Source organism: Myotis myotis, unplaced genomic scaffold (genome assembly GCF_014108235.1).
Source record: "Myotis myotis isolate mMyoMyo1 unplaced genomic scaffold, mMyoMyo1.p scaffold_m19_p_10, whole genome shotgun sequence".
NCBI classification, from domain to species: Eukaryota; Metazoa; Chordata; class Mammalia; order Chiroptera; family Vespertilionidae; genus Myotis; species Myotis myotis.
In genome coordinates, this window is record NW_023416314.1 from 22,975,147 (window position 1) to 22,999,251 (window position 24,105).

The following is a 24,105-nucleotide window of genomic DNA, read 5'->3' on the forward strand; positions in this document are numbered from 1 at the left end:
GTTCGGATGAGTATATCATCACTGTCCAAAGGCTCCACCCAGAGCAGCCAGCCTGTGGGCTCCCTGGCTCCCCTCTTCTCCCTCCTCTCCCCTCAGGTTGTCATTTCAGTTTCCTAAAAGCCTTCTCCTTTCCCGTGGAGCCATGATTAGATGGTCCCTCTTGGTCCCGAGGCAACAGCTAGTACTTTCCCTCCTTCCCGCCACCCAGCATCCAGCGAATCTTGAATCGATACCAGTCAACTGGGTGTGAACGGAAGGAGACTGCTCCATGTTTGCCAGTATTTACTTCTAAGCGTGTGCATTCTCTCTCTCTCTCTCTCTCTCTCTCTCTCTCTCTCTCTCTCTCTCTCTCTCTCTCTTCCCCTCCTCTCTCCTCCCCTCCCATTCTCTCTCCCTCTCCTCTCTCTTTCCAAATCCTTGGGAACTGGTTCAACCAGAGCACAACCAGCTAGCTCACCCGCATCTGGCCCGAAGGACTCGCAGGAGCAGAGGAGGAGGAGACGGGAGGCGGCCGGGCAGGCAGGCAGGAGCGGCGGCGGCGGCGCACAGCCGGCCGCGCGGGGCAGCCCGTGCCCGGCGCGCCTCCCGGGCTTGCTCATGAGGCCTCTACCGAGCCGGAGGAGGGAGCACCGCGGCATCTCCCTGGGGCTGCTCGCCCTCCGCCTGGCCGCAGCCTGCTGTCTGCAGAGTAAGCTCGGGGCTGGGCGGGGCGAGGGAGGGTTGGGGTGCCTGGGCTGCCCAGCCGCCGGCCCTCGCCACCTCGGCTGGCCCTCCCGGGGGCTGGGCGCGGCCTGGAGCTGGCGCCGACCGGGGCCAGAGGGACCCGGGGCAGAGCGGAGCCCCGCGGCCAGCCCCCGGGACAATTCTGGGGAGCGCCCCGCCGGCCGGCCGGGCGTTATCAGAGCCGGAAGCCGTCCGGCTTCATTTCTTTTTCCTGGAATAACCAGCCTGCGCCTGAGCTGCCGGAGACCATAGGGCGCACGGGCCCCGCCCCTACTGCTGGGACCCCTCCCCCTCCCCGCTCCCCTTTCCCACTCCTCCCCCCACCCGCCCCATCCTCCTGGCTCACTCAGACAGACTCTTGCAAGGGTTGGGTGCTGGGCCTGAGTGCAGGCTGGTGTAGCCTCTGCACTGAGCGGAGCGGGGGCACTGGAAACCCCTGACTGGAGGCAGCCCACAGCCCCACAAACTCGCCTATAGACACAAACAACAGACTGTGAGGCAGGCTTGCTTTCCGGTTTAATCATTAGCGTTATTATCATTTCCATTTTACGGATTAGTCAGCTGAGGTTTAAAGAGTGACCAGTGCAGGGCCACTGCAGCGGGGAGGACCAGTAGGTGGAGCCAGCACTTGTTAAGCCCCGAGGCATTCGCCATCCCTCAGACTTGACAAGACTGACTCCTGTCATTTAGTCCCCTGGGCACCCTAAGAAATAAGTGCTACTCTTATCCCTGCTGCACCAGGGAGGACACTGAGGCACCGAGAGGTGGTGGTTACTTGCACCAAGTCCCCAGCTAGCCAGTGGAGCAGCTAGGATTCAAACCTGGGCAGTCCAGCGCTTCTGACGGTAATGCCTCTCTGGCTAGCGATCAGCTGTGGAAGCTGCAGATCTCAGAAGCCCAGGAAAACTGGCGTGAGGCATGTGCATCTAGCTGTCTGTGGGGCAAGAAATCGCTGCTGGGAGCCCATCAGGTGGGTAGGTGTGTTTGGAGTTGCAGTGACCTCTTCCATTGTTTTTCCGCCCTCCACCACATATTTCCAACCACCATTCTCAGGCCACATCTGCGCAGCTCTCCCTGACTTCCAAGGGCCTGACGTTCACCACAGTGTCTAATTCATTTATTCACTCACTCAGAGCACTGCCTGCCTGCAAGAAGCAGGCCACAGTGGGTACTGGAGTGAGCACGTATCACAGTCTTGTCCACAGACAAGGAATCAGGAGAGCCAGCTTGGGGTGGCGAGTCCTGGGAGACTCAAAATCAGACGAGGGGAGCCGCAAAAAGCCCCCCAAAGGGCGCTACACCTGCTGAGACATGACAGGTGAACGGGAGCACCAGAGAAGACAGGGTGTCCTAGACAAAGGGGAAGCACGTGCGAAACCCGGAGGACAGGTACAAGTTTTGCAATTCTCCACTCAGTACCTGGCTCCTGCACAGCTGTACGCTCCAGGCGGCAGGCACTCTTTCCAGCTCTGGTTCCTAGCACGAACCCAGTGCCAGCCAGGCTCTCGACCTGAAAAGTCATTGAGTGGAAGTACACCTGCCTGAAAGAGGCCGTGCTTCAGGGCCAGCCTCGATGACGGAGTGGGCTCCCTCTCACCAGCTCCCTCCATTTTCTGCCTTTTCAGCCTCTGTCAAAAGCTGCCACCCAGAAAGTCTGATGTTCATCCCTTACACTGAAGTTCTGTTAAAGCTCACCCCACAAACACGAACTCACAGACAGCCTGCATCTGAAGCGTTTTCTCTATACATGGACGGCCATGGACTGAGTGTTTGTGCCCGCCCTGAAATTCATATGTTGAAGTCCTAACCCCCAGGATGTGCTGTTTTTGGAGGTGGGGCCTTTGGAAGATAATGAGGTCTAGATGAGATTATGGGGGTGGAACTTCCATGATAGGATTTAGTGTCCTTGTAAAAAGAGGGAGATGCCAGAGTTTGCCCCTCCGTCATGTGATACATTAGGAACGTGGCTGTCTGCAAGCTAGGAAGAGAGCCCTCGCTAAGAACTGAGTCTGTGGGTACATTAATCTTGGACTTCCCGGCCTCCAGAACTGTGAGAAATAGATGTCTGCTGTTTAAGCTCTCCCTTCTTTGGTATTTTGTTGTAGCAGCCTGAGCTGACCAAGGCTGATTTAAAAGCTTGTCCACTCAGAAAGCTGGCAGGCCTCCTGCAGCAGGCCAAGCTTAGTGTCTTTCTAGGACCCTTGTTCATTTCCTTTCTCACCTGTCAACATGGTAAGTTAGCCATCAGGGGTGTGAGTATCTGGTGCTCCCTCTCATTTAAAAGCAGATGATCAGAGACTAAAGCAGGGAAGTTTAGTTAATGGCCTGGGTCCTTGTCAGCTTGCTTCTTGTGTTCCAACCCCAGCTTCTGAGAAGCAGCCTGCTACCCCCAACATACACACATACTCATACACACACATACATGAATACACATGAGTGTCCTTGAGCATCCCCACTTTACCCGGGGGAGCTGACCCCACTGAGTTGCTCCCAGCCCAGTGCCCAAGCCAGCAGAGGAACAGAGTGGGGGCTCAGTCTGAGTCTGGGGAGGAAGGGAACAGGCTGGAGCTGCAGGTTCTGAATGGAGCTATGGGTCCTGGATTTAGCTGGGAGTAGGATGGCTGGGAAGGGGAGGCTCAGTGTAGGAGGAATTCCCTTGAAGCCCCTGGGGAGATGCCCAGATTCATAGATCCAGAAAAAGGCCCCAGTGGTCACCAGTGTTGCCACCCAATGTGGCACATGTTTACTGCGCACCTACTGTGCACCAGGCTCTCCACGGGACCTGTATGACACACAGACAGATGAAGTGTGGTCTCGCTCTGCACTGAACTGCAGATTAACTTGTAGATGTACCTGCCAAACAAAGTGGTTTGGGGGATGCTTTCCAATAATGCAATCGTGCCGAACTGGTTATTCAGCAACTTAGTTTTTACACCAATTGTTCTTAGCTCTATCTGCGTTGATAGGCAGAGGTCTCGCTCATTCCTCTCACCCTCTATACCTATGTCATCACATAAATGTGCTAATTTTTTAAAATATGTTTTATTGGTTTTTTTTACAGAGAGGAAGGGAGAGGGATAGAGAGTTAGAAACATCGATGAGAGAGAAACATCGATCAGCTGCCTCCTGCATGCTCCCTACTGGGGATGTGCCCGCAACCAAAGTACATGCCCTTGACTGGAATCGAACCTAGGACCCTTCAGTCCATAGGCCAACGCTCTATCCACTGAGCCAAACCGACTAGGGCAAATGTGCTAATTTTTACTTAGTCAGCCTCCTCCTAATAGATGTTTAAGCTTTAAGTGTTTAGCCCTCACTTGAGGGAGAGCAGACCCCTCTTACGGGGTGACAAGTATAGTGCTAGTGATTCATATGGAGGATGTGGAAGGCCAGCGCCACTTCCAGGCTGATGGGCGCCTGCTGCACGCCCCTCCCCCCACCCCACCCACCCCCCCCCCACACACACACACAAATGCCTGGAGGATTAAATTGAAGCTATTGAGGGAGTGGTGGCTTCAACCAAAGAGTCACCCAAATGTCTTCGTTCCTGATCTCAAAGGAGTCCTGATATACTCCCTGCTCATCTGGGAAGGGGCTTTAGGCAGGAGGCCCTCCTTTCTCCATTATCCTCAGGACCTAAAAACACCCATACATCTCATTCGCTGTAAGACTTATACATTTTTTATGTCTAAAGTCAGGATGCATTTTACAAATCAACAGCTTTGCTGTAATCTCTGTTGGCTGGGACTGAAGTTGAGTTCCTCCCGAGAGAATGTGTGTAGCTTCTGTCTTTCACCAGGAGGCAGCCAACCTGGGGAGTAGGAAAGGCTCCATGAAGAAGGTGAGGCTGAGCCTTGAAGGATGAGTAAGTGTATTCAGCAGAGCTGGGTGGAGAAGCGCATTCTAGGCATACTGCAAGGTGTACCATTTATCTTGCGGCCTGGCTGGGTCTGGACATGCTAAAGAAAATAAGGGCAAGTGGGGTGCTGCCTTAGCAGGCATTACCTGGGATCTAACTGGTACCCCACTGACACTGCACCTTTTATAGTCCAGTGCTCTCAGGCCCTGGTCTGGCCATATATGGCTTTTTCCTGGAAAAATGGGCTTGGGCCAGGAAATTATTTACTTACCCAGCAGAAATGGGAGTAGGAGAGAGGCAGGATTGGCAGGTTCAAAGTTGGAGAATGATTTTCTCCCATAACTGGTTTGCTGGGCTGGGAAGGCACCTGTCAGCCCTGTGGGCAAAGGGGAATTGACACACTGGACTGTAGAGAGAGCACAGGACATTCCTTGCTCACATGGGGTCCAGGAAGCATATTGGTCTTTCCCCTGCTGGGGTGTATCCCAGGGGTGGGGGCAGCTCAGCTGCTCTGGGGCTTCCTGGGGAACGTCAGCCGGCAGAAGGGGAAGGGCCTGGGGTAAGCCCTGTATATGAGGACACCTCCCTTCCCCTAGCACACAGGACAAGGAGGGTGGGCTGGCTCAGTGCTTCTCAGCCAAGGCTGCATGTTAGATCCACCTGGGTGGTGGGGGGTTGGGGGGGCCTTGTAAGACCTACAGATGCCCATGTTCTACCAAGACAGTTAAATCGCTATCTCTGAGGGCAGGACCCAGCACTCTTTTGTTGCTCATTTAAGTCCTCAGGTGTTTCTAATGTGTGGCCACAGGCAGAGAGCTCCCGGACTGGGCCATTTCCATGTCCCTCTTTTAGGCTCATCATATGGAAACAGCTTGTTTCTCCCCGTTCTGTTCTCAGACCGCCACCACTGTGTGTAGTAGTCTCGCCTGTGTCTTATTTTTGGTTTCACCCTGACAAACCTATAGATCAGGGGTGGGGAACCCTTTTTCTACCAAGGGCCATTTGGAGATTTATAACATCATTCGCGGGCCATGCAAAATTATCTACTTAAAAATTAGCCTGCTGTATTTGTTCACATATTTAATGAACTCACCCCTAACGCCTTGGCAGGGCCAAACCAAATGATTTGGTGGGCCTTATGCAGCCTGTGGGCCAGATGTTTCCTACGCCTGCTATAGATACTTTCCCACCAGGATCAGGACAGGAGGCAAGGTTGCTTTGCTTTGAAGTTTGGTTTGGTTCAATAATTAGTTCCTGAGCACCTGCTGTGTGAGACACACCAAGCCAGGAGCCAGCGATGCTCAGCATGGTCCCTGCAATGGGTGTCACGTGGCACAGCGGGAGGTCAGATGCCCTGGGAGCACTGAGAAAGGCATTTAGCTCAGTTTGGAGTTGGGAAGAAGCTTCTTGAAGAAGAAGTCTTGAAGGCAAAGTAGGAGGTGGCCGGGTGAGCAGGGAAAGAGAGAGTTCTGACAGCAGGAAATAATGAGCACTTAGTGTGGCCATCTTCTCTCCCTTTGTGCCAGTAGCAGGGTGACAATTCTCTAGTAATACCAGGTTTTTCAACTCATGCCAATTTCTTCATATTCAATCTAGTAAGTCATCTAACAGTTAAAGGAATGCGGCTTGGGAAGGCCTTGGATCATAGGTGGAAGGTGCGGAATAGTTACGCTCGTGCCAAAGAATCAGGAGGGAGAAGTGGGTCCCTCGGCACCAGGCCCGGGCCAGGGAACCCAACGTGAGGCACCGTGGACTGTTTGCCCTGGTGTACGAATGTATCATCCCTGCCCCAGGCTCACTGTGGGGCAGGGTCACATCTCTTAGGAGCCACGCCCAGAAGCAGAACACCAGACCTGCTCTTCCTCCCACCATGAGCCAAACCTTCCGCATACTTGGGATGGGATTCCAGTGATCTTGAAGCACAATTATTTCTGTATGACAGGTAGACTGACAGTTCAATCTGACAGCTCAGTTTGAGTGAGCTATCTGTCATGTCACACACTGCTGGAGGCTGGTGAGTCAGACCTAGGGCATGATGCCTGCTCGCCTGCTCTTTCCAGCAGGGGCCTGATCTCAGACTCACTGAATTAGAAACTGAGGCTGAGGCCCAGCGATGGTGTTTGCACAAGAGCTCCAGGTGATTCTGATGCAGCTAAATGTTGAGAAATGCTGTGTGCTAGCATTAGAGAGGACGGAGGGGGCAAATGGATTACTTAGCTCACCTGTTCCTTGGTTCCGAAGGCCCACTCTGCAGGGGCTCTGAGAAAAGATTGGGCTGAGCTGGTTGGGCGCCAAATTAACTAATAATGGACTTCCACGTGGAGCAGGTGACTCTGAGTTGGTGCCCCGCAGATGTCAGTCCCCCTCGCTTCCATTCCCAAATGCTCATTGAATGGAATGAGGCTGGATTCAAATCTCATGGCCTGGAATCGGGCTTCTTCTGGGTGAGAAATCGGGGGAGGGAGCCCCTCTGTCCCCTGGAATTGCTCCTGTCATGCTCTTTCATCCACGTGTTGTTTTGGTTTGTGTTTTTACTATCATTGACAGCAAACCATGATAATCCCTAATTGCAAATGAGAAAATGGTGGGCCAGAGAGGTCAAGGGATTTGCCCAATCACACCACTAGGGTGTGTGCAGCCAAAATAGAACCTGGGTCTTTTGGTTCCACAGAACGTGTATGGATGGCCCTCCCAGGGCTTCCCCGGACAGCATCTTGCCCTCCTCTGCCACCCTTTGCTCCCACAGGCAGGCAGGCCTGCCTTCCTGGCATCTGGGGAGACGGGTGGAGCAGACTTCTCATGACGCCTGCTAAGTGTCCACTCTACCGTCAGAGAGGAGCTGGGAAGAACACCGGGTGAGTGTGGTGACCCAGAAGCCACAGGGTGTTTCAAGCAGGTGAGGTTCGTCAGCAGTGTCCCAGGAGGTGAAGGTCATCTACTGAGAATGAGGAGGAATTTGTAGGTCCAAAGAAACGGGAGGGATCTTGTCTTAGTAATTGTGGAAAAAATACGAGTAAATTTATGTGAACAAACATAGTAAGACTGACAGTATGGAGGGCCCTCTTGAATTTTGGTGACGTGAAGGTGCACTGGAAACAGTGGGCTTTGTTGTTCTGGAGAGTGTCTGCCGTGGGGCATGCTTCCGCAGCGTTGACTGCTCGGGTTTGGGCAGAGAGGAAGAAGAGAGTGGTGGATCCAGGGCTGGGAATTTACCTGGCAAATCTGATGAAAAGACAGAGGTCAATGGAGATTAAAGAATTGGAAGGACTGCTTAAGACGATGGAACCAAGGCTGGATAGGGAGGGGTGAGGGTTGGGAAAAGCAGAGGGAATCATCGGGTAGAAGGATGGAGGAGGCCAGTGGGAGAGGTTGAACAGTTAATAGGAAAGAGAGAAGGCTGTGGTCAGAGCAGGCTGCTTTACTGGAAGCCAAGGTAGATGGAGCGAGAATGTTCTTGTAGAAGAGGGTGCTAGATGGATTGTCCATGGGGATGCTGGGACTGGAGGGCAGAGCGTGCACATTGTTGAGAAGGGGAGAAAGTGGAATACCCTCAAGGGAACAGGATATATATATATATATATATATATATATATATATATCCCCCAAAAAAGGGTGGCGTGAAAGTCTAAACAGGTGTTACCCAATAGCACTATAGTGCAAGCCACACCTGCAAGCCACATATGTAATTTTAAATTTTCTAGTGGCCACATTAAATTCACCTGTTTCTTTTTACATTCTCATTTTATTTTTTTAATATATTTTATTTATTTTTTACAGAGAAGAAGGGAGAGGGATAGTTAGAAACATTGATTCAGCTGCCTCCTGCACACTCCCTACTGGGGATGTGCCGGCAACCAAGGTACATGCCCCTGACTGGAATCGAACCTGGGACCCTTTGGTCTGCAGGCCGACGCTCTATCCACTGAGCCAAACCGGTCAGGGACATTCTCATTTTAATAATGTATTTTGTTTAACCCAATATATCCAAAAATTACCATTTCAATGTATAATCGATGTAAAGATTCTTAATGAGCTATTTTACATCCTAACATACTAAGTACTAAGCCTTCAAACTATGACATGTATTTTACACGTAGAGCACATCAGTTTGGACTAGGCCCGTGGTCAGCAAACCACGGCTCGCGAGCCACATGCGGCTCTTTGGCCCCTTCAGTGTGGGTCTTCCACAAAATACCACGTGCGGGCGCTCACGTACAGTGCGATTGAAACTTCGTGGCCCATGCACAGAAGCTGGTATTTTGTGGAAGAGCCACACTCAAGGGGCCAAAGAGCCGCATGTGGCTCGCGAGCCGCCGTTTGCCGAGCCGCAGTTTGCCGAGTCACTAGGCAATTTCACGTGCTCATCAGCTCTGCGTGCCTAGCAGCTACTGTATTGGAAAGCCCCGGTCGAGACTAGCTTATCCCACCTGTCTCCGAAGTCTTTACCAACATGGTGCAATGTGCGCGTTGGGGAAACAAAATAAGTGAAAAACTTCACCTCTATAATCCAAGTACTTACCTCATTGGAGGCAACTGTGGAGCAGCAAAGAGTTGAGTTCCAGTCTCAGTTCTGATTTTCTACTGGGCAAGGACTTGGGCTCTTGCGTTGTGCCTCTGAGTCTGTCTCCTCACTTGCTCTATGCATCTCTTCCATGGGCTGCTTCTGAGTTGTTTTCTTTATAAGAAACTGGTAATAGTTTTCTCAGCGATCAAATAAGCAAGTACCTGTGAAGCAACAAGCATAATTTCTTAACCCACGTCTCCTGCCTGCTTCACAGGTTGAGGTAATGTTTGGTAGGTGCTTTATGGTGTAAATGTGAATCACTAGCATTTTCAAACAAGAAGAATCCGGGGCTCAGACCCAATGTTGGCATGCATTTATTTTTAGGATTTCACTGTTTTTGTTTTTTAAGTCTTTCACAAACTTCCTAAAATATGCCAACGGTATAAAAGGGTCTAGAGAAACTACAAGGCTTTCCTCCACCCCAGTCCCCCAGTCTCCTCCCCAAAGACAACCACAGCTCCTGGTTTTGAGTGTCTCCTCGCAGAGGCGTTCTGTGTGTTTCCACGAATAGGTGTGCGTGTTTACGTTCACTACTTTACTCAAATGGAAACATTTTGCCCTGTGCCTTTTTATTATTTTTGAGACTATCTAATACCAATGCATATAGGCCTGCCTCATTTTTTAATGTCTCTGTAGTATGAACTAAAGTAGATGGTCCCTGCTCCTGGTTCTTGAGACAGAGCACCGGAAACCCTAGAATTTCCTGAGTGACAGGAACATCTTTGGTTATAATATTTGGTGTGAGTGCCCAGTTCCCTTCGCAAAGCTTTTAAAACCCTTGGAATCACCAGCAGTGGTAAGAGTGTGTTTTTGTTTGTTAATGAGGAGACATCGGAAGATGAGGTCTGGTTGGCAGAGGAACTGACCATGTGATTAGAGGGTTGGAACTTTCAGCCTCACCCCCCTGACCTGCAGGGTCCCCGAAGGGAGAAGGGTTGGGAATTGAGTTAGTCACCAATGACCAGTGATGTTATTCAACCATGCCTATGTAATGGAACCCCCCCAACCCCCCACTCTGTCTCCCTGCACCCCCCCCCCAAAAAAAAAAACTGAAGGGGTTTAGAGAGCTTCTGGGTTGGTGAACACATCAAGGTCCTGGGAGGGAGATGCACCCAAAGAAAGCATGGAGGCTCCACCCCCTTCCCATGCATCTCTTCCATGTGCCTATTCCTGAGTTGTATCCTTTATAGGAAATTGGTGATAGTAAATAAAGTGCTGTCCTGAGTTCTGTGAGCTGTTCTAGCAAATTATCAAACCTGAAGAGGGGGTTGTGGGAATCCCTGATGTGTAGCCGGTTGGTCAGAAGTAGGAGAGACCAGGACTTGTGATTGACAGAGCCCTTACCCTGTGGGGTCTGTGCTGACTCCAGGTAGCTAGTGTCCAACAGTTTTCCTTCAGTGAACACATGGATTGTCCCAGCCTTTTACTATAATTGACTACCATGCTTCAGTGACAATACTCACTTCTATCTCTGCATCTCTATGCCCTTATTACTAGTAGGATAAGTTCCTCTGGGTCAAGAGGTAAGTGCTATTTAAATAATTCTCTAGATTTCATCATATTACCCTCTAATTAGGTCACACCCATTTACAATCCCCACAGTCATGTTTGAAGTATAACTTCTGCACACTCCTGACCACACAATGTTATCCAACTGCTTCATCTTTACCAGTCTGATAGCAAGTCATTCAACTTCCCCGGCCGGTTTCACTGGGCTGTGATAATAGTGTGTGACATCTGGTACCCAGCAGGTGCTACCAATGGGAATGGTGGCTGTTGCTACTTTGGAGTGATTTTTCTGGTTGGGCTACAAATATAGGAACCTGATGAGGGGAGCAGCCTGCCAGCCTCTATCTAAAACTGCCTCTGTCCATGTTGTTTGGGTTTGGCTGACATCTGTGTGATTTTCCAAGGCCATTAAACAACAAGATCGTGGGGGAGCTCCCTTGAAGATGAGCTGAGCTCTGGTCTCTGGGTAATCAGGCACTGGTGGGGGTGGGGAATTAAATACCTGAGCTAATTGGAGGGATAGGTACCCTGTAAAATATGTGCAAGTGTCAGTCATCAGCTCTATTCATGGCATTTAAACCCAAGGGCCATTATTCGGGGTTGCTGTGCAGGCCTCCTACACACAGCTGTGTTTCCAGAATTCCAAGCTCGTTTAAGAACACCAGGAATGAGGTAGGGACATGGATATTTTGTTTTGTAAAACTGCCAATTCCACTCCTAGCTATTTAACTCTCAGCAGACTTGAGGCTGGGAGAGGGGTCTTGCCAGCACCTCCCTCAGCCAGAACCATTACTCACTCCTTCAGCTCAAAATAGATCCTCCCTGATCTCTCCAAATAGGCAGCAGTTTGACAGGCAGGACATACATAATATTCATTCATTCATTCATTCATACAATTATCCAGCATTTGGTCCTGTCAAAAATATCCACATTTAGAAAATGTCCCTGGGTTCAAAGGACCCATAATGTTTATTTCTACATTTGGTTTATAAGATTTATAATGAAAAATACTGTTATGTTTTATTGCTCCAGTAATTCTGTTGTGGCTGTGTTGCCAATCATAACCCCTCTTACCTCCGTAGCCTAGCTGGCCATGGTACCTGGGGTTAGATATATGGGTCAGGGTTCCAATCATGCAGAAGAGCAGGATTTATATTCATATTAACTACAGACCAAATGTCTCCATGGACCTTTTGGTACAGGATCAAATATCAAGCAGCTTTTGGTGCGGACCAAGTGTCTCTGTGGACATTTTGCACGAGGCCAAATGTCCCACAAGGATTCATACGAGTATATTGTGAGCACCTCAAAGTGCCAGGCCCTGTGCTAGGCGCTGGGGTTCTGAGCTGGATGGGAAACGAGTTCTCCAAGCAAAACCTCATGGCCTACCGTGCACAGGTGCGCTTCCTGCTGCTCCCTATCTGCTCCCCAGGTAGGGCCACACCCGGCTGTTCCCAACTGTTTGGGCTCCAGCCAGGGGTTCTCCTGAAGGTGCAAGGACAAGCACATGCGGTGCAGGGTGGGTGATGTGTGTACATGATAACGAACTCTGCTGCCAGCTTGCCCTTCTGGGAGCCAAGTTCAGATCCTACATTCCTCTATTCAAACATCACTGCGTCCTCCCTGCCCCAGGGAGAACTCCTGCCGGTGATCCCAAGCCTGTCAGTTCCTCACTGGACAGCCAACCTGCACTTCTTAGTCACCAGGCCCCAAACCTGAGGCTCTGCCATGGCTCCCTGGGGTGGGTGCACTGTTCTCCCCGCTGGGATTGGGCTTCCTCCCTTTCCTATGCTTTTCACATCTTATTCTTCCAGCCTCCGCTTAAATGAGGGTCTCGCCTCTTCCCAAACTCCTGCAGACTGGAGTTGTCCTCAGTAAAACGGGGATAATAATACTCAGCAGGCGGTGGAGAAAGTGTGGCGAGTGCAGGCGAGGTTCCGTAACGAGTGGGAGGCCCCCACCAAGATGGGCTGGCCGTGGGAGCGCTGACCCCTGGGAGGTGTGTTCAGAGCCAGCGTTAGGGGAGGAATGGCTTTGTCCACCCTCCGCTTACCCAGCTGGCTGTCCTACCCCCACCCATGCCGAGAGCCTGGGGCGCCTTAGAAATCAGCTCTTGTACACCTTGCTCTTTGACATTTCCTTTGAGTCTCAGGTAGGGTGGCCAATTGTTCTGTTTTGCCTGTGACTCTCCTGATTTTAGCACTGACACTCGTCACCTTCTGGGAAACCCCTCAGTCCCAGGCAAACCAGAAAGGTTGGTCACACTGGCCAGCGACACAGAACTACTGTGAGAAGGGCAGGTGGTGGGGCTGCAGATCCTGGGTCAGCCCTCAGTGCTCGTCCTTGCTGGGCCTTCCACGTGTCCCTCATCCTCACAGCCTTCCTCCCGGAGGTTTTCCAGGCCTCGTTCTAAGTGGAAGACGCTGAGGCTCTGAGAAGTGAAGGCGCTTTCGGCAGGTCTCACTGCAAGGAGACAGCATGGCTGAACCTCTGTGGGTCCCGCCCGCCCCAGGTGTCTCCACCACACCTCGATGCCAACGGAAATAACGCTTTTGTAGGGTGATTCATCGCTCCACCCCCCACTCCTGAGCCCTGGCTTTCTGATTCCTGGTTTAGCTGCTTCCAGGCTCAATAAGGATGAAGACAACAATGATGAGATACTCATTTCCTGGTTTCCAGCTGCCTCTGATAGTCGCAAGGCTGGGTCGATGGCTTTCCGGATGAGGGTGAAAATGTCCTGATTAAGGGGTCTCCTCCACGACTCCCTTAAACTCAGAGCCACGCAGGCAATGTACCCCTCACCGTTAGCTGAAACTCTGGTCCACCCAAACTGTGTTCTGAACAGTATCAACCTTTGCTGTGATTTCAGGAAATAGATCCTTTTTAAAGAATACATTTTTATTTACTTATTTGTAATATTTATTTATTAAACTGATCGCTTCTCGGCCTTTTGGCTAAGATCAAGTGTAGTATTTATTAAACTGGTTGGGGTGACACTGGTCAACATGAACAAATAGGTTTCAGGTGTGGGTTTCTGTGTTACAAGATCTGTATCTTGCACCAAAGTGTGCCCACCACCCCAAGTCAGATCTTCTCCTGTCACCTTACATCAGGACTCCTGCTTCCCCCAACGCCTTCCCTCTGGCAGTCACCACACTGCTGTTCGTGTTCACCAGTTTCAGTTTTATATCCCACATATGAGTGAAATCATATGGTTCTTAGGTTTCCCCTGACTGACATAGTTCACTCAGCACAACGTTCTCAAGGTCTATCCATGCTGTGGCACATGGTGCTGTTTCATCCCTTCTTTTGGCTGAGTGGTACTCCATTGTGTACATGTGCCACATCTTGAGCCAGTCCTCTATTGTGGGACACGTAGGTTGTTTCCATGTCTTGGCTGTGAATAATGCTGCAGTGAACATAGGGGTGCATATATCTTTGCGGATACATGATTTCGAGTTTTTTGGGTAGATGCCCAGGAGAGGGATTGCTGGGTCAAATAATATGTTTTTAAAAGCAGCAAAGCTCTACCTCTGTAATTTATTTGTAAGAAAAGAAATAAGGAACCATTCTGAGTATAAGTTCTCACTTACCATGTCGATAGATTCTTGGAAACTGAGACTTTAAAACAAAACAATGACAAAATAATGTTATGATGAAACCAAATTAACCCTAGGCTAATTGATACAAATAAGAGTTAGGTTCCTTCAGTATATTTCTGACAAAAACATCCCAAAACTTCTAAATAATGAGAAGCAAGGTAAACTTTTACACTGAACTTTTCTCTAAACTTTGCCAGTGAGATTGTTTGTTCTAACCAGGAGAACTTAAAAAATACTTTTTAAAAATATTTTTTTAATCTTTATTGTTGGAAGTATTACTTATGTACCTTCCGCACCCCCTATCCCCCCCCCCCCGCCCTCCCCCCCCCCCCCCCCCCCTGAACTCTTCTGGCTCGACCCTCCACCTCTGACCCCAGGCCTTCACCACCCTATTGTCTGTGTCCATGGGTTATATATATTTGCATACAAAGTCTTTGGTTGATCTTCTCCGACCCACCCATCCTTCCCCACCTTCCCTCTGAGGTTGGACAGTCTATTCTATGCTTCTATGTCTCTGGATCTGTTTTGTTCATCAGTTTATTTTGTTCATTAGATTCCACATATGAGTGAGATCCTGTGATACTTACCTTTCTCTGACTGGCTTATTTCACTTAGCATAATTCACTAATTTTTTTATTTATTCAATGAGTAACTGTGAAAAGTTAAAAATTATATAAATGTATAACAAAATAAAATCTTGTTGTCATCCAGTCTCTAAGGAGAAATTCCTGTTAACAGTTTAGCATATATTACTACAACATTTTTCTACATATTAGCACATATTTACACAAATAAAAAAGATGATATTATGCTGTTTTATAAATTTATGTTTTAATATGCTTTTATTGATTTTTTTTTGGGGGGGGAGGAAGGGAGAGGGAGAGAAACATTGATTGGCTGCCTCCTGCAAACCCCCACCTGGGGATCTAGTTCACAACCTGGCCATGTGCCCCGACCAGGAATTGAACTGGCAACCTCTTGGTGCATGGGATGACAGTCAACCAACAGAGTCACACTGCCTGGGCTATAAATTTATTTTGTAACTTAGTAACGTGTCATAGACATCTTTCCTTGTTCTTACAAAGCTCCTCCTGTCTGTGGCTGCCTGGCATCCATTGTATAAGTAGAGCCTGATTTATCGAACTCACCTCCTTGAGTAGAACTTTTGAGGCAGCTCTGAATGTTGATCTAGTCACTAAGTTTCTCTGGACTTGTTCTGGAACAATTTTAGCATGAGGTGCAGAGGTGGTAACTCATTAATTCAACATTTAAACAGTTGACAAGCAGTTTGCCTTTAAACTCTTGGAACTGCTAGTTTTCCATCTTTGCTATGGATCATTTATTTCTAATTATGTGGTAGATTGACAGGAGGAGAAACTCGTTGATTCTAAAACCTGTTTAAATACCTGGTTAGTTTGATTAGGAGGAGGTTTTTCTGATCAAGAGAAAAGACAGAAATCAACGTGAACTAGTTGGTCAGTTTACACCTGTATCAGTGTTAACCTAAAACTAAAAGGCCAAAGTGAAAAGCAGCAAGAGCTTATTTGAGATCAAAAAAGAGTAGCTATTCAGGACACACTGATTCAGGCAGAAATCCAAATAGTGTTCTGCTTAGGAGACAAAAGTAAGGGGTACGAGAAAGGGAAGGGGCCAATTATATCAATAGAAGGAAGGCATTTCTATTGGTGTAGGAAGGCTAACATAGTGATGTTAATTCTAAAGAATGTTTTTCATTTTCAGTCTGTAGTCTTCTGTCAGTCTGGTAGTCACAATATCTGCTTTCTTGTTATCTTTGCAAACAGTTCTTTAGGCACAATGTCGCTTTAGGCCCCGGCCAAATGTTATTTTGCCCTGTTTTAACACCCCAAAGGCTTGAGGCTTAAGTTACTCAGTCATGGCCTCTCCGCTCCATTGTAAAGTGAATGCTTTTGTATTCTTTTATTTTTTTTACATCAACATCTGAGAAGCTTGAGCTTGTTTTATTTTTGTTTGTTTTTCAGTGTTGCTGTTTCTTGAGCCAAAGTAATTGAAAGGCTCAAATAATGGTCAACATGGTTAACCTAGGACAGTGATGGCGAACCTATGACACGCGTGTCAGAGGTGCCACGCGAACTCATTTTTTTGGCTGATTTTTCTTTGTTAAATGGCATTTAAATATATCAAATAAATATCAAAAATATAAATCTTTGTTTTACTATGGTTGCAAATATCAAAAAATTTCTATATGTGACACGGCACCAGAGTTAAGTTAGGGTTTTTCAAAATGCTGACACGCCGAGCTCAAAAGGTTCACCATCACTGACCTAGGACTTATGTGGAATACATATACGTGATGATGCAGATTGTCACTAGTTCTAAATATGGTTCTTCAGATCTTACAGTAATCACTGTTCCAAATGCTCCTATTTGTGGTCAGAGAAATCAGAAAATATAGATAGATAAATGATTTAAAAATCTTTTATAAATCATAGATAAATCTTTTCAGTCACCAAGTAGAGTGGGAAAAAGATGGGTTTTGGATCATACAAAAACTGCATTCAAATCTCACCTTTGCCATTTCCTAGCTATGTGGGCATGTTGCTGACTTGCATGTAAAAAATAAAAGAGATAGTAAAGCACATAATCTATATATGTAAAAGGCTAATATGCTAAGTGTCTGACCATCTGACCGGTTGCTATGACGTGCACTGACCAGCAGGGGGCAGGTGCTCAACGCAGGAGCTGCTGTGACGCACACTGGCTGGCACCACGGACCTGGCACCGACAAACCAACACTCGGCTTCCCCAAGTGGGGCACAGGCCCTGCCACCACCCCAGAGTGACACCCCACCAAAACGCTGCCAAGACCCCATGGCACAAAATGCGGCCCACAGCCCAGCCCAGCCCTGAAATGGTGGCTGTGGGTGCTGGGTAATGACGTCACGTAGCAACGACTGGCTTCCTCTTCCTAGCAACGACTAGCCTCCTTGCAGTTTCTTCAGCCCAGGAACACCACTTGCTTTATAGCCAGGTGCAAACATTTCACACTTTAACCAAATGTCCGTGAAGCATTTTCCCATGCCTCATCTCATTTGATCCTCACAGAAGTCCTGGAGTAGGTAGATAGGAGACTTGGTTGGATCCTATTTTCTTTTCATTAGCCAGAAAATGGAGATTTAGAAAGCTTAAAAACTTGACCCAACTGAAAAGAAGAAATGGTGGACCTTGAAAATGACTTCAGATTTTCTCACTGTGCAGAATATAGTCAAACACTGTGGCAATTAAATATATTACCCTTTGTTCTCCCTGTGTGATCTACAATAATAATTTGCTTCGTGTTGATATTTACTGCTGTGTTGCTGACAATTACCTGAAAGAGATGTTGGGGTGCTTCATTAGGCTTGAAAAAGTTTAGCCACATCAGAAATCAGGTCTAATTAAGCAAGTTTGTTCTATATCTATAAAAGGCTAAGTTGACTTGCGCATGCATGATACATTTAAAGCTCTCACTGGTGCCAATCACACATGTGTGTTTCGATCTGTCATTGTCAACTGTGAATGTGGTTGGCACTTCTATTATAGAGAAAGGGCGAATAGCAATATTAAAATATTTCTTCTAATTAATTTCCTTTCAATGTGCATGAATTCGTGCACTGGGCCACTAGTAAGTAAATAATATAGTAACTGACATAGAAAACCCTTGACTGTAGTTCTTTCTTATGTTTGTTAGCTTTTAGATGTACCTAATTTTTCATTTATTGATTGATTGATTGACTTTGGAGAGAGACAGACAGGCAAACATCAATTTGTTAATCCACTTATTTATGCATTCATTGGTTGATTCTTTTATGTGCCCCGACCTGAGATCAAACCAGCAATCTTGGCATATCAGGATGACACTCTAACCAACTGAGTTACCTGGCCAGGGCCAGATGTGCCTAATTTTTAAACTACTGAAGCAGCAACAGTCCTATCAGCAATGGCTCATCCTTCTTCTTGCTTCTATAAATATTTGGTCATTCACTTACTCATTTCCTCAGCAAACATTTATTGATCAATAACTATGTGAGATGTTATGCTGAGTTCAGGGGGCCAACAGAGATGACGAAAACACATAATTCCTGCCCTCCACGGGCTGTCCTGGAATTTGGCCCCTGTTTTCTTCCCAAGAAAAAGAGAGAGAAAGCAAATGTAGCAAAATGTTAATAATTGGTGAGTCAGGAGAAGATATATAGATATGGATTGCGCTTGTCTTTCAACCTTTCTGTGAGCTTAACATTTTTTAAAATAGAGTTGGAGAGAAAATACATTTCTGTAACTTGACAGCTATAACACTTGAAAGCCATTATTCCCAATTTTTCAGCATGGAATTTATCAGATTATCAGTCACCTAGCCAGGTCTTAGGAGAGCAGCACAAATGTGATATGTTGGGAATGGGAGACGGCAATGAGAAAGGCCTGGAAAAGTAACAGGAGTGGTGACCTAGAGCCACAGCAGGGGCCCCAGGGCAACTGGGCACCCAAAGAGTGAGAGGTCTAAACAGAAAGTGGAGGTGGAAACCAAGGGATGGCCTCCAAGCTTGAATCCTGCCCTATTCATTCTGTGGTCTCCAGCCAGCCCTGACCTCCCCTCTCAGCCTGGGGACATTGGTCACATTCTGGGCCATCTCCCTCCAACCACTGACCTTTGATTTGAGCATACAAGATAAATATGTCGGTTTTGGAGTCAGCAGCCCTTGTGTGAATCTCAGCCTTGCAGAGTGAACTTGGACAAGCTTGTCCTGTGGAGCCTGAGGTTTCTTGCATGCAAATCCTTGATAGAATCGCAATAGGTTGCATGAGGCTGAGAGAATGTGTGTAAAGCAGTTAGCATAGGTACCTACTTAATACAGTATAACAACATATACAGAACCTTAGCCAATGACACTACTATCAATATACCCATTTCATGCAGAAATCTTGGCTTGATGCTTCTTTGCCTCACCCACCCCCATATCTAGTTCACCAGCATGTCCCCCCATCTTCCAAATTCCCTAAATCAGACCACTCTTCACTCTCCAAGGCTACATCTCCATCTCTTATCCAGTCCTGTGCACAGCCACCTGACTGCTCTTCCTGCTTCTATTCTGGTCCCTTCACCCCCAGATCATTTTCCACAGCAGACATTCTTAAGATTTATGGAGAATGTCACCCTCCCAATTAATTCTTCTATGGCCTCCCATCGCCCATGAGTAAAAAACTTTACCCCTGACCTTGACCTCATGGGTCCTGCCCATCTCTCCAACCTTGTCTCATAAGCTCTACCCAGGGCTTTCTGTGTTCTAGCCTACTGGCCTATGCCTGCCCCTCAAACACAGCAATGCCCACTCTCACCTCATAGCTTTGTGGTTGTTCCCTCTGCCTGAAATGTGCTTCCCCCGTGCCTTTATCTGGCTGCCTCCTTTGCCTCCATTAGGTCTCAATCAAAAGCTCTTTGCTCAGTGAGAACCTCCATGACCACTCTATATAAGGGTGTGTACCACGCCATCCCCACTGGCCACCATGCCCTGTTTCACCATCCTTAAAGCACTTGTCATTCTCAAAGATGATCTCGTTGGTTCATTCAGCCCTTGTACATCCCCCTTACGGAATGAAAGCTGCAGGGAGCTGTAGACAGTAACCTTGCATCTTGTTCACTGTCTGTCAGTTCAGGCTGCCAGAACAAAATACACAAACTAGAGGGTTTACACAACAGAAATTTATTTCCTCACAATTCTGGAAGCTGGAAAGATCAAGGTGCTGGCAGGGTTGGGTTCCTGGTAAGACCTCTCTTCCTGGCATATAGACAGCTGCCTGTCGCTGTGTTTTCACATGGTCTTTCCTCCATGTGTGCCCCTGCAGGGAGAGGGTATGAACTCTCTAGTGCAGCGGTTCTCAACCTGTGGGTCGCAACCCCTTTGGGGGTCGAACAACCCTTTCACAGGGGTCGCCTAAGACCATTTGAAAACACATACATAATTACATATTGTTTTTATGATTCATCACTATGCTTTAATTATGTTCAATTTGTAACAATGAAATTGGGGGTCACCACAACATGAGGAACTGTATTAAAGGGTTGCAGCATTAGGAAGGTTGAGAACCACTGCTCTAGTGGGTTCTCCTTTTATAAAGATCTTAATCCTATTGGGTCAGAGCCATACCCTTATGACCTCATTTAACCTTAATTACTGTCTTTGAGGCCCCAACTCCAAATACAACCATATTGGGGATGAGTGTTTCAATATAGATATTTGGGGGGATATAAACATTCAGTCTATAACATTCACCATTGTAGCATTAACACCAGAACTTAAGAGAGAGCTTGGCATGTAATAGGCACTCAATAGATATTTGATAAATAAATCAATGAATTATAGAAGTTCACGCCACTGTAAGTCCATATAAGTTGCCCCACATCTAGCACTCCATCCTGCAGGTCAGGGCGTGTCACTGTATATTCCCCAGTCTGCCATCAATGCCACGGTGGAGGAAGACATCCTGCTCTCCGTGGAGTACTCCTGCCATGGCATCCCCACCATCGAATGGAAGTATACATCCACCTGGGGGGTGCAGAGGATCGTGGAGTGGAAGCCAGGGACTCAGGCCAACATCTCCCAGAGCCACAAGGATAGAGTCTGCACCTTTGACAATGGTTCCATCCAGCTATTCAGTGTGGGCGTGAGGGATTCCGGCTACTATGTCATCACGGTGACCGAGCGCCTGGGGAGCAGCCAGTTTGGCACCATCGTGCTGCATGTGTCAGGTAAGACGGCTCCAGGGGCCCTGTGCGTGGGAGGCCACACACTTCATGACATTAAAATAGACTTATCTTCTCCCCTCCTCTTCCCCCCTCCCCCACCCCACAGAGATCCTCTATGAAGACCTCCACTTCGTCGCTGTCTTCCTTGCTTTTCTCGCTGCTGTGGCCGCAGTGTTAATTAGCCTCATGTGGGTTTGCAATAAGTGTGCATATAAATTCCAGAGGAAGAGAAGACACAAGCTCAAAGGTAATTCTCGGGGCCTTGTGATAATCAGCTCATGCTTTCATGGCTGGAAGTAGCCCACGTTAGCTGGTTCTCACCAAAAACCACCTTATGGCTGATTTGCAACTCATGGACTTGTCTTTTGCTTTGCAGAGAGCACAACTGAGGAGATTGAGCTACAGGATGTTGAGTGTTAGCCAAGGCTGAGCCCAATGACATTCCTACCTCAAGAGGAAAACTATTTTCCCGTGGAAGGAGCAAACATACCAACCCATGCTAAGAGCCTCCTGTTGTCCTGCCACAGCCGCCCATTCCTGATGGGCCTGCCGGCCATGGACAGAGTGGACTGCATGGAGTTGAGGACTCTGGATTGGACCAAGTCAGTTCTTGCACGTGCATGAAAATCAAGGAGAAGAGTGCTTTGCGTGGCTGCAGCCCAGAGCTGTGCTAACCCGCGGGCAATGGCATAGGGCCAGCACTGGCTGCTTGCTCACTGTGCTCTGCTCGGCCCAGAATATAGCCATTGGAGGCGTCCCCATGCTGGAGGCCAGAGTACTCGAGGTCAGGTGTGCAGCCAGCAGGCTGTCTGTGCTCCTGCCTGCTCTGCCCTCCAACCCGCTGCTGTGGGGCTGTTGTGAGAAAACGTGAGGCGTTTAGACCATCTGCTGCCCAAGACAGAGGTTGGACCAGACCAAGGGGTGCTGCTGTGCTTTAGGGAGTTGCTCAGAGAAGGGCGAGCACCCCCATGGCCTGGAACTTCAGGGAAGAGAGCTTAATTTGTTCTTGAGGGACCCACATTGAGAACAAGGAAACAGAAAATTATCTTTCTTTTCCTGTCTTGGTCCAACGTTAATGAATTTTCCCTCCTGTGGCCGCAGCGTCAGCCAGTGTGAGGAGCACAGTTTTCACCGTGGGCAGCATCTGGCCTGCAGGGAACTCCTGCCCGGCTGTGTGAAAGCTGGGCCTGCGTAATGGGTGGTACAACAGGAAGTCAGCATGAGGATTCTTCAGTGATCTGAAAGCAACCAGCACTCTACTGAGTACTGGAAATTGATGAAATGCTCTGGGGTGTTGGGCTCCCTGTGAAATTGGGGGCTGGATCTCAGCTGGCTTTGGCCTTATTCTCTCAAGTGTTGGTGAGCATGTTTACCTGAAAGTTTCTCCATCCCCGCTTCCATTTGGCAAGCTCTAAATCATGACTGCATTTATTTTCCATTATCTTTTCTCTCTCCAGTATTCTTAGCTACAGACCAAAGGTGCCATCTCAATTATTGGTGGAGGCTGAAGCTATTAGCTGAGTCCCCAGTCTTTAGCTGCAAATTCGCCCATGCAAAGCAGAGTAAGAATATTCCCTTCTGCCTGACTGGTGCGGCCCAGTTGGTTGAGCATTGTCCCATGCACCAAGGGATCACTAGTTCAATTTCCAGTTGGGGCACGTGTCCAGGTTGCAGGCTTGATCCCCATCAGGGGGCATGCAGGAGGCAGCCAATCAATGTTGGTGCTCTCTCATCGATGTTTCTCTCTCTCTCTCTCTCTCTCGAGAGAGAGAGAGAGAGAGAGAGAGAGAGAGAGAGAGAGAAAGAAAAGAATATTCCCTTCTCTCATCCCCCACTTCATGTCCTTAACATCCACATCTTTTCTACTTCCCATGTGGCAGAATAAGGAGTTGTCGGCAGAAGTTAGTATGTCATCTTTCCTTGAGTAATGAATCTAGGCTTGCAGGAAGAAATCTTTAGCAATATTCAGACAGGAGCTACCAGAGATCTAGAGGACTCCAAAGGCACTGACTCAAAAGGCAAGGGAGTGACTGGTCTGCACAATTGATTTGTAGCACTAGCTCTTGACAGAAGTTCCCACCTCAGGCCACCTCCTGCACACACACGTGTGAACGTGCACCCCTGTGCCCTTTCCCTGGGCAGCATAGGAGCCAGGCCTGTGCCAGGACAGGTTCCTTGTGCCAGTCTCCAGTGCCCTGGAAAGGCACGGGGAGGAGAACAGGGTTCTAGGACCTGCTTATGTCTTTCTCCTTTCACATACTGCGCCCATCCGCGGGAAACCGGTTTGGATCCAGTAGCTGCTGGAGTCTGAGTCCTCTTTTATCACCTGCTTTTCAGAACTCTGCCTCTCAGCTTGCCAGATGTCAGGGGTTGAAATCTTCATAATAAAAGGAGAAATGGGAAAGAATGCCCAGTGAGAGGCCTCAGGGGCAAACCCAGATGTCCATTAAATTGCCCCCCAAATATGTCATGAAAGGTTTTGCCTCTTCTTTCCATTTCTTTATTTTGCACTTTTAAAGCTCCCTCCATACTGAACATTCCTGTGGAAAGTTTTTGATTCTAGAGCCTGAGGTTTTTGTCTATTTTTCGAGACAGGAAAATATTAACATCAGAGAAGTTAGCCACTGTAAATGTTAAGCTAAAAGTTATTATGTTTCAAACTGTGAAGGTGTTTCAAAGAATGAAATAAAACCTGAAAATAAAGTTCTCCTTTGTGTGTGAGACTACTGTTGCTGAGAGAGGCCCCAGGGCCAGGGTCCCACAGCTGCGGGCATAAGCAAACCCCTCAGTCAAGGTCATGGGTCTGGCACATTTCTATTTATTTGTTTTTGTTTACTTGTTTCTGAGACTTAAAAACCTTTTATTATAAAAATTTCAAACATGCACAAAAATGCAAAATTATGACTTCCCATGTACCAATTACCCAGCTCCAATAAAATTGTCAACTCATGGCCAATCTTGTTTCAGCTTTGCCTTCTCCCCAACTATATACTGCATGATTTGAAGCAGGCAGCCTGTCATTCATTTTTTAAAAAGATAGTGCCACCACATTATTGTCTGGGTTATGCATATAAGCATATATGTTCTT

The 24,105-nt window shown here is 48.0% G+C and overlaps 1 protein-coding gene and 1 pseudogene across 1 annotated transcript; both read left to right on the top strand.

The window, feature by feature from the left end:
- Positions 1–338: 338 nt before the first annotated feature.
- Positions 339–23,723, top strand: VSTM5 (V-set and transmembrane domain containing 5). The gene is made up of 4 exons (XM_036324682.1): positions 339–688; positions 20,694–21,020; positions 21,124–21,264; positions 21,394–23,723. Exons 1-4 carry the CDS (start codon positions 598–600, stop codon positions 21,435–21,437), a joined length of 603 nt encoding a protein of 200 aa, XP_036180575.1. The 5' UTR covers positions 339–597; the 3' UTR covers positions 21,438–23,723.
- Positions 13,590–13,738, top strand: LOC118665628 (annotated as a pseudogene).
- Positions 23,724–24,105: the final 382 nt, after the last annotated feature.

Excerpts from the sequence above, each read along its gene's own strand:
- VSTM5 (XM_036324682.1), top strand. The coding sequence starts at position 598 with ATGAGGCCTCTACCGAGCCGGAGGAGGGAGCACCGCGGCATCTCCCTG. Across the intron at positions 21,021-21,123 it reads CATCGTGCTGCATGTGTCAG|AGATCCTCTATGAAGACCTC; the intron begins GTAAGACGGCTC and ends CCCACCCCACAG. Across the intron at positions 21,265-21,393 it reads GAGAAGACACAAGCTCAAAG|AGAGCACAACTGAGGAGATT; the intron begins GTAATTCTCGGG and ends TTTGCTTTGCAG.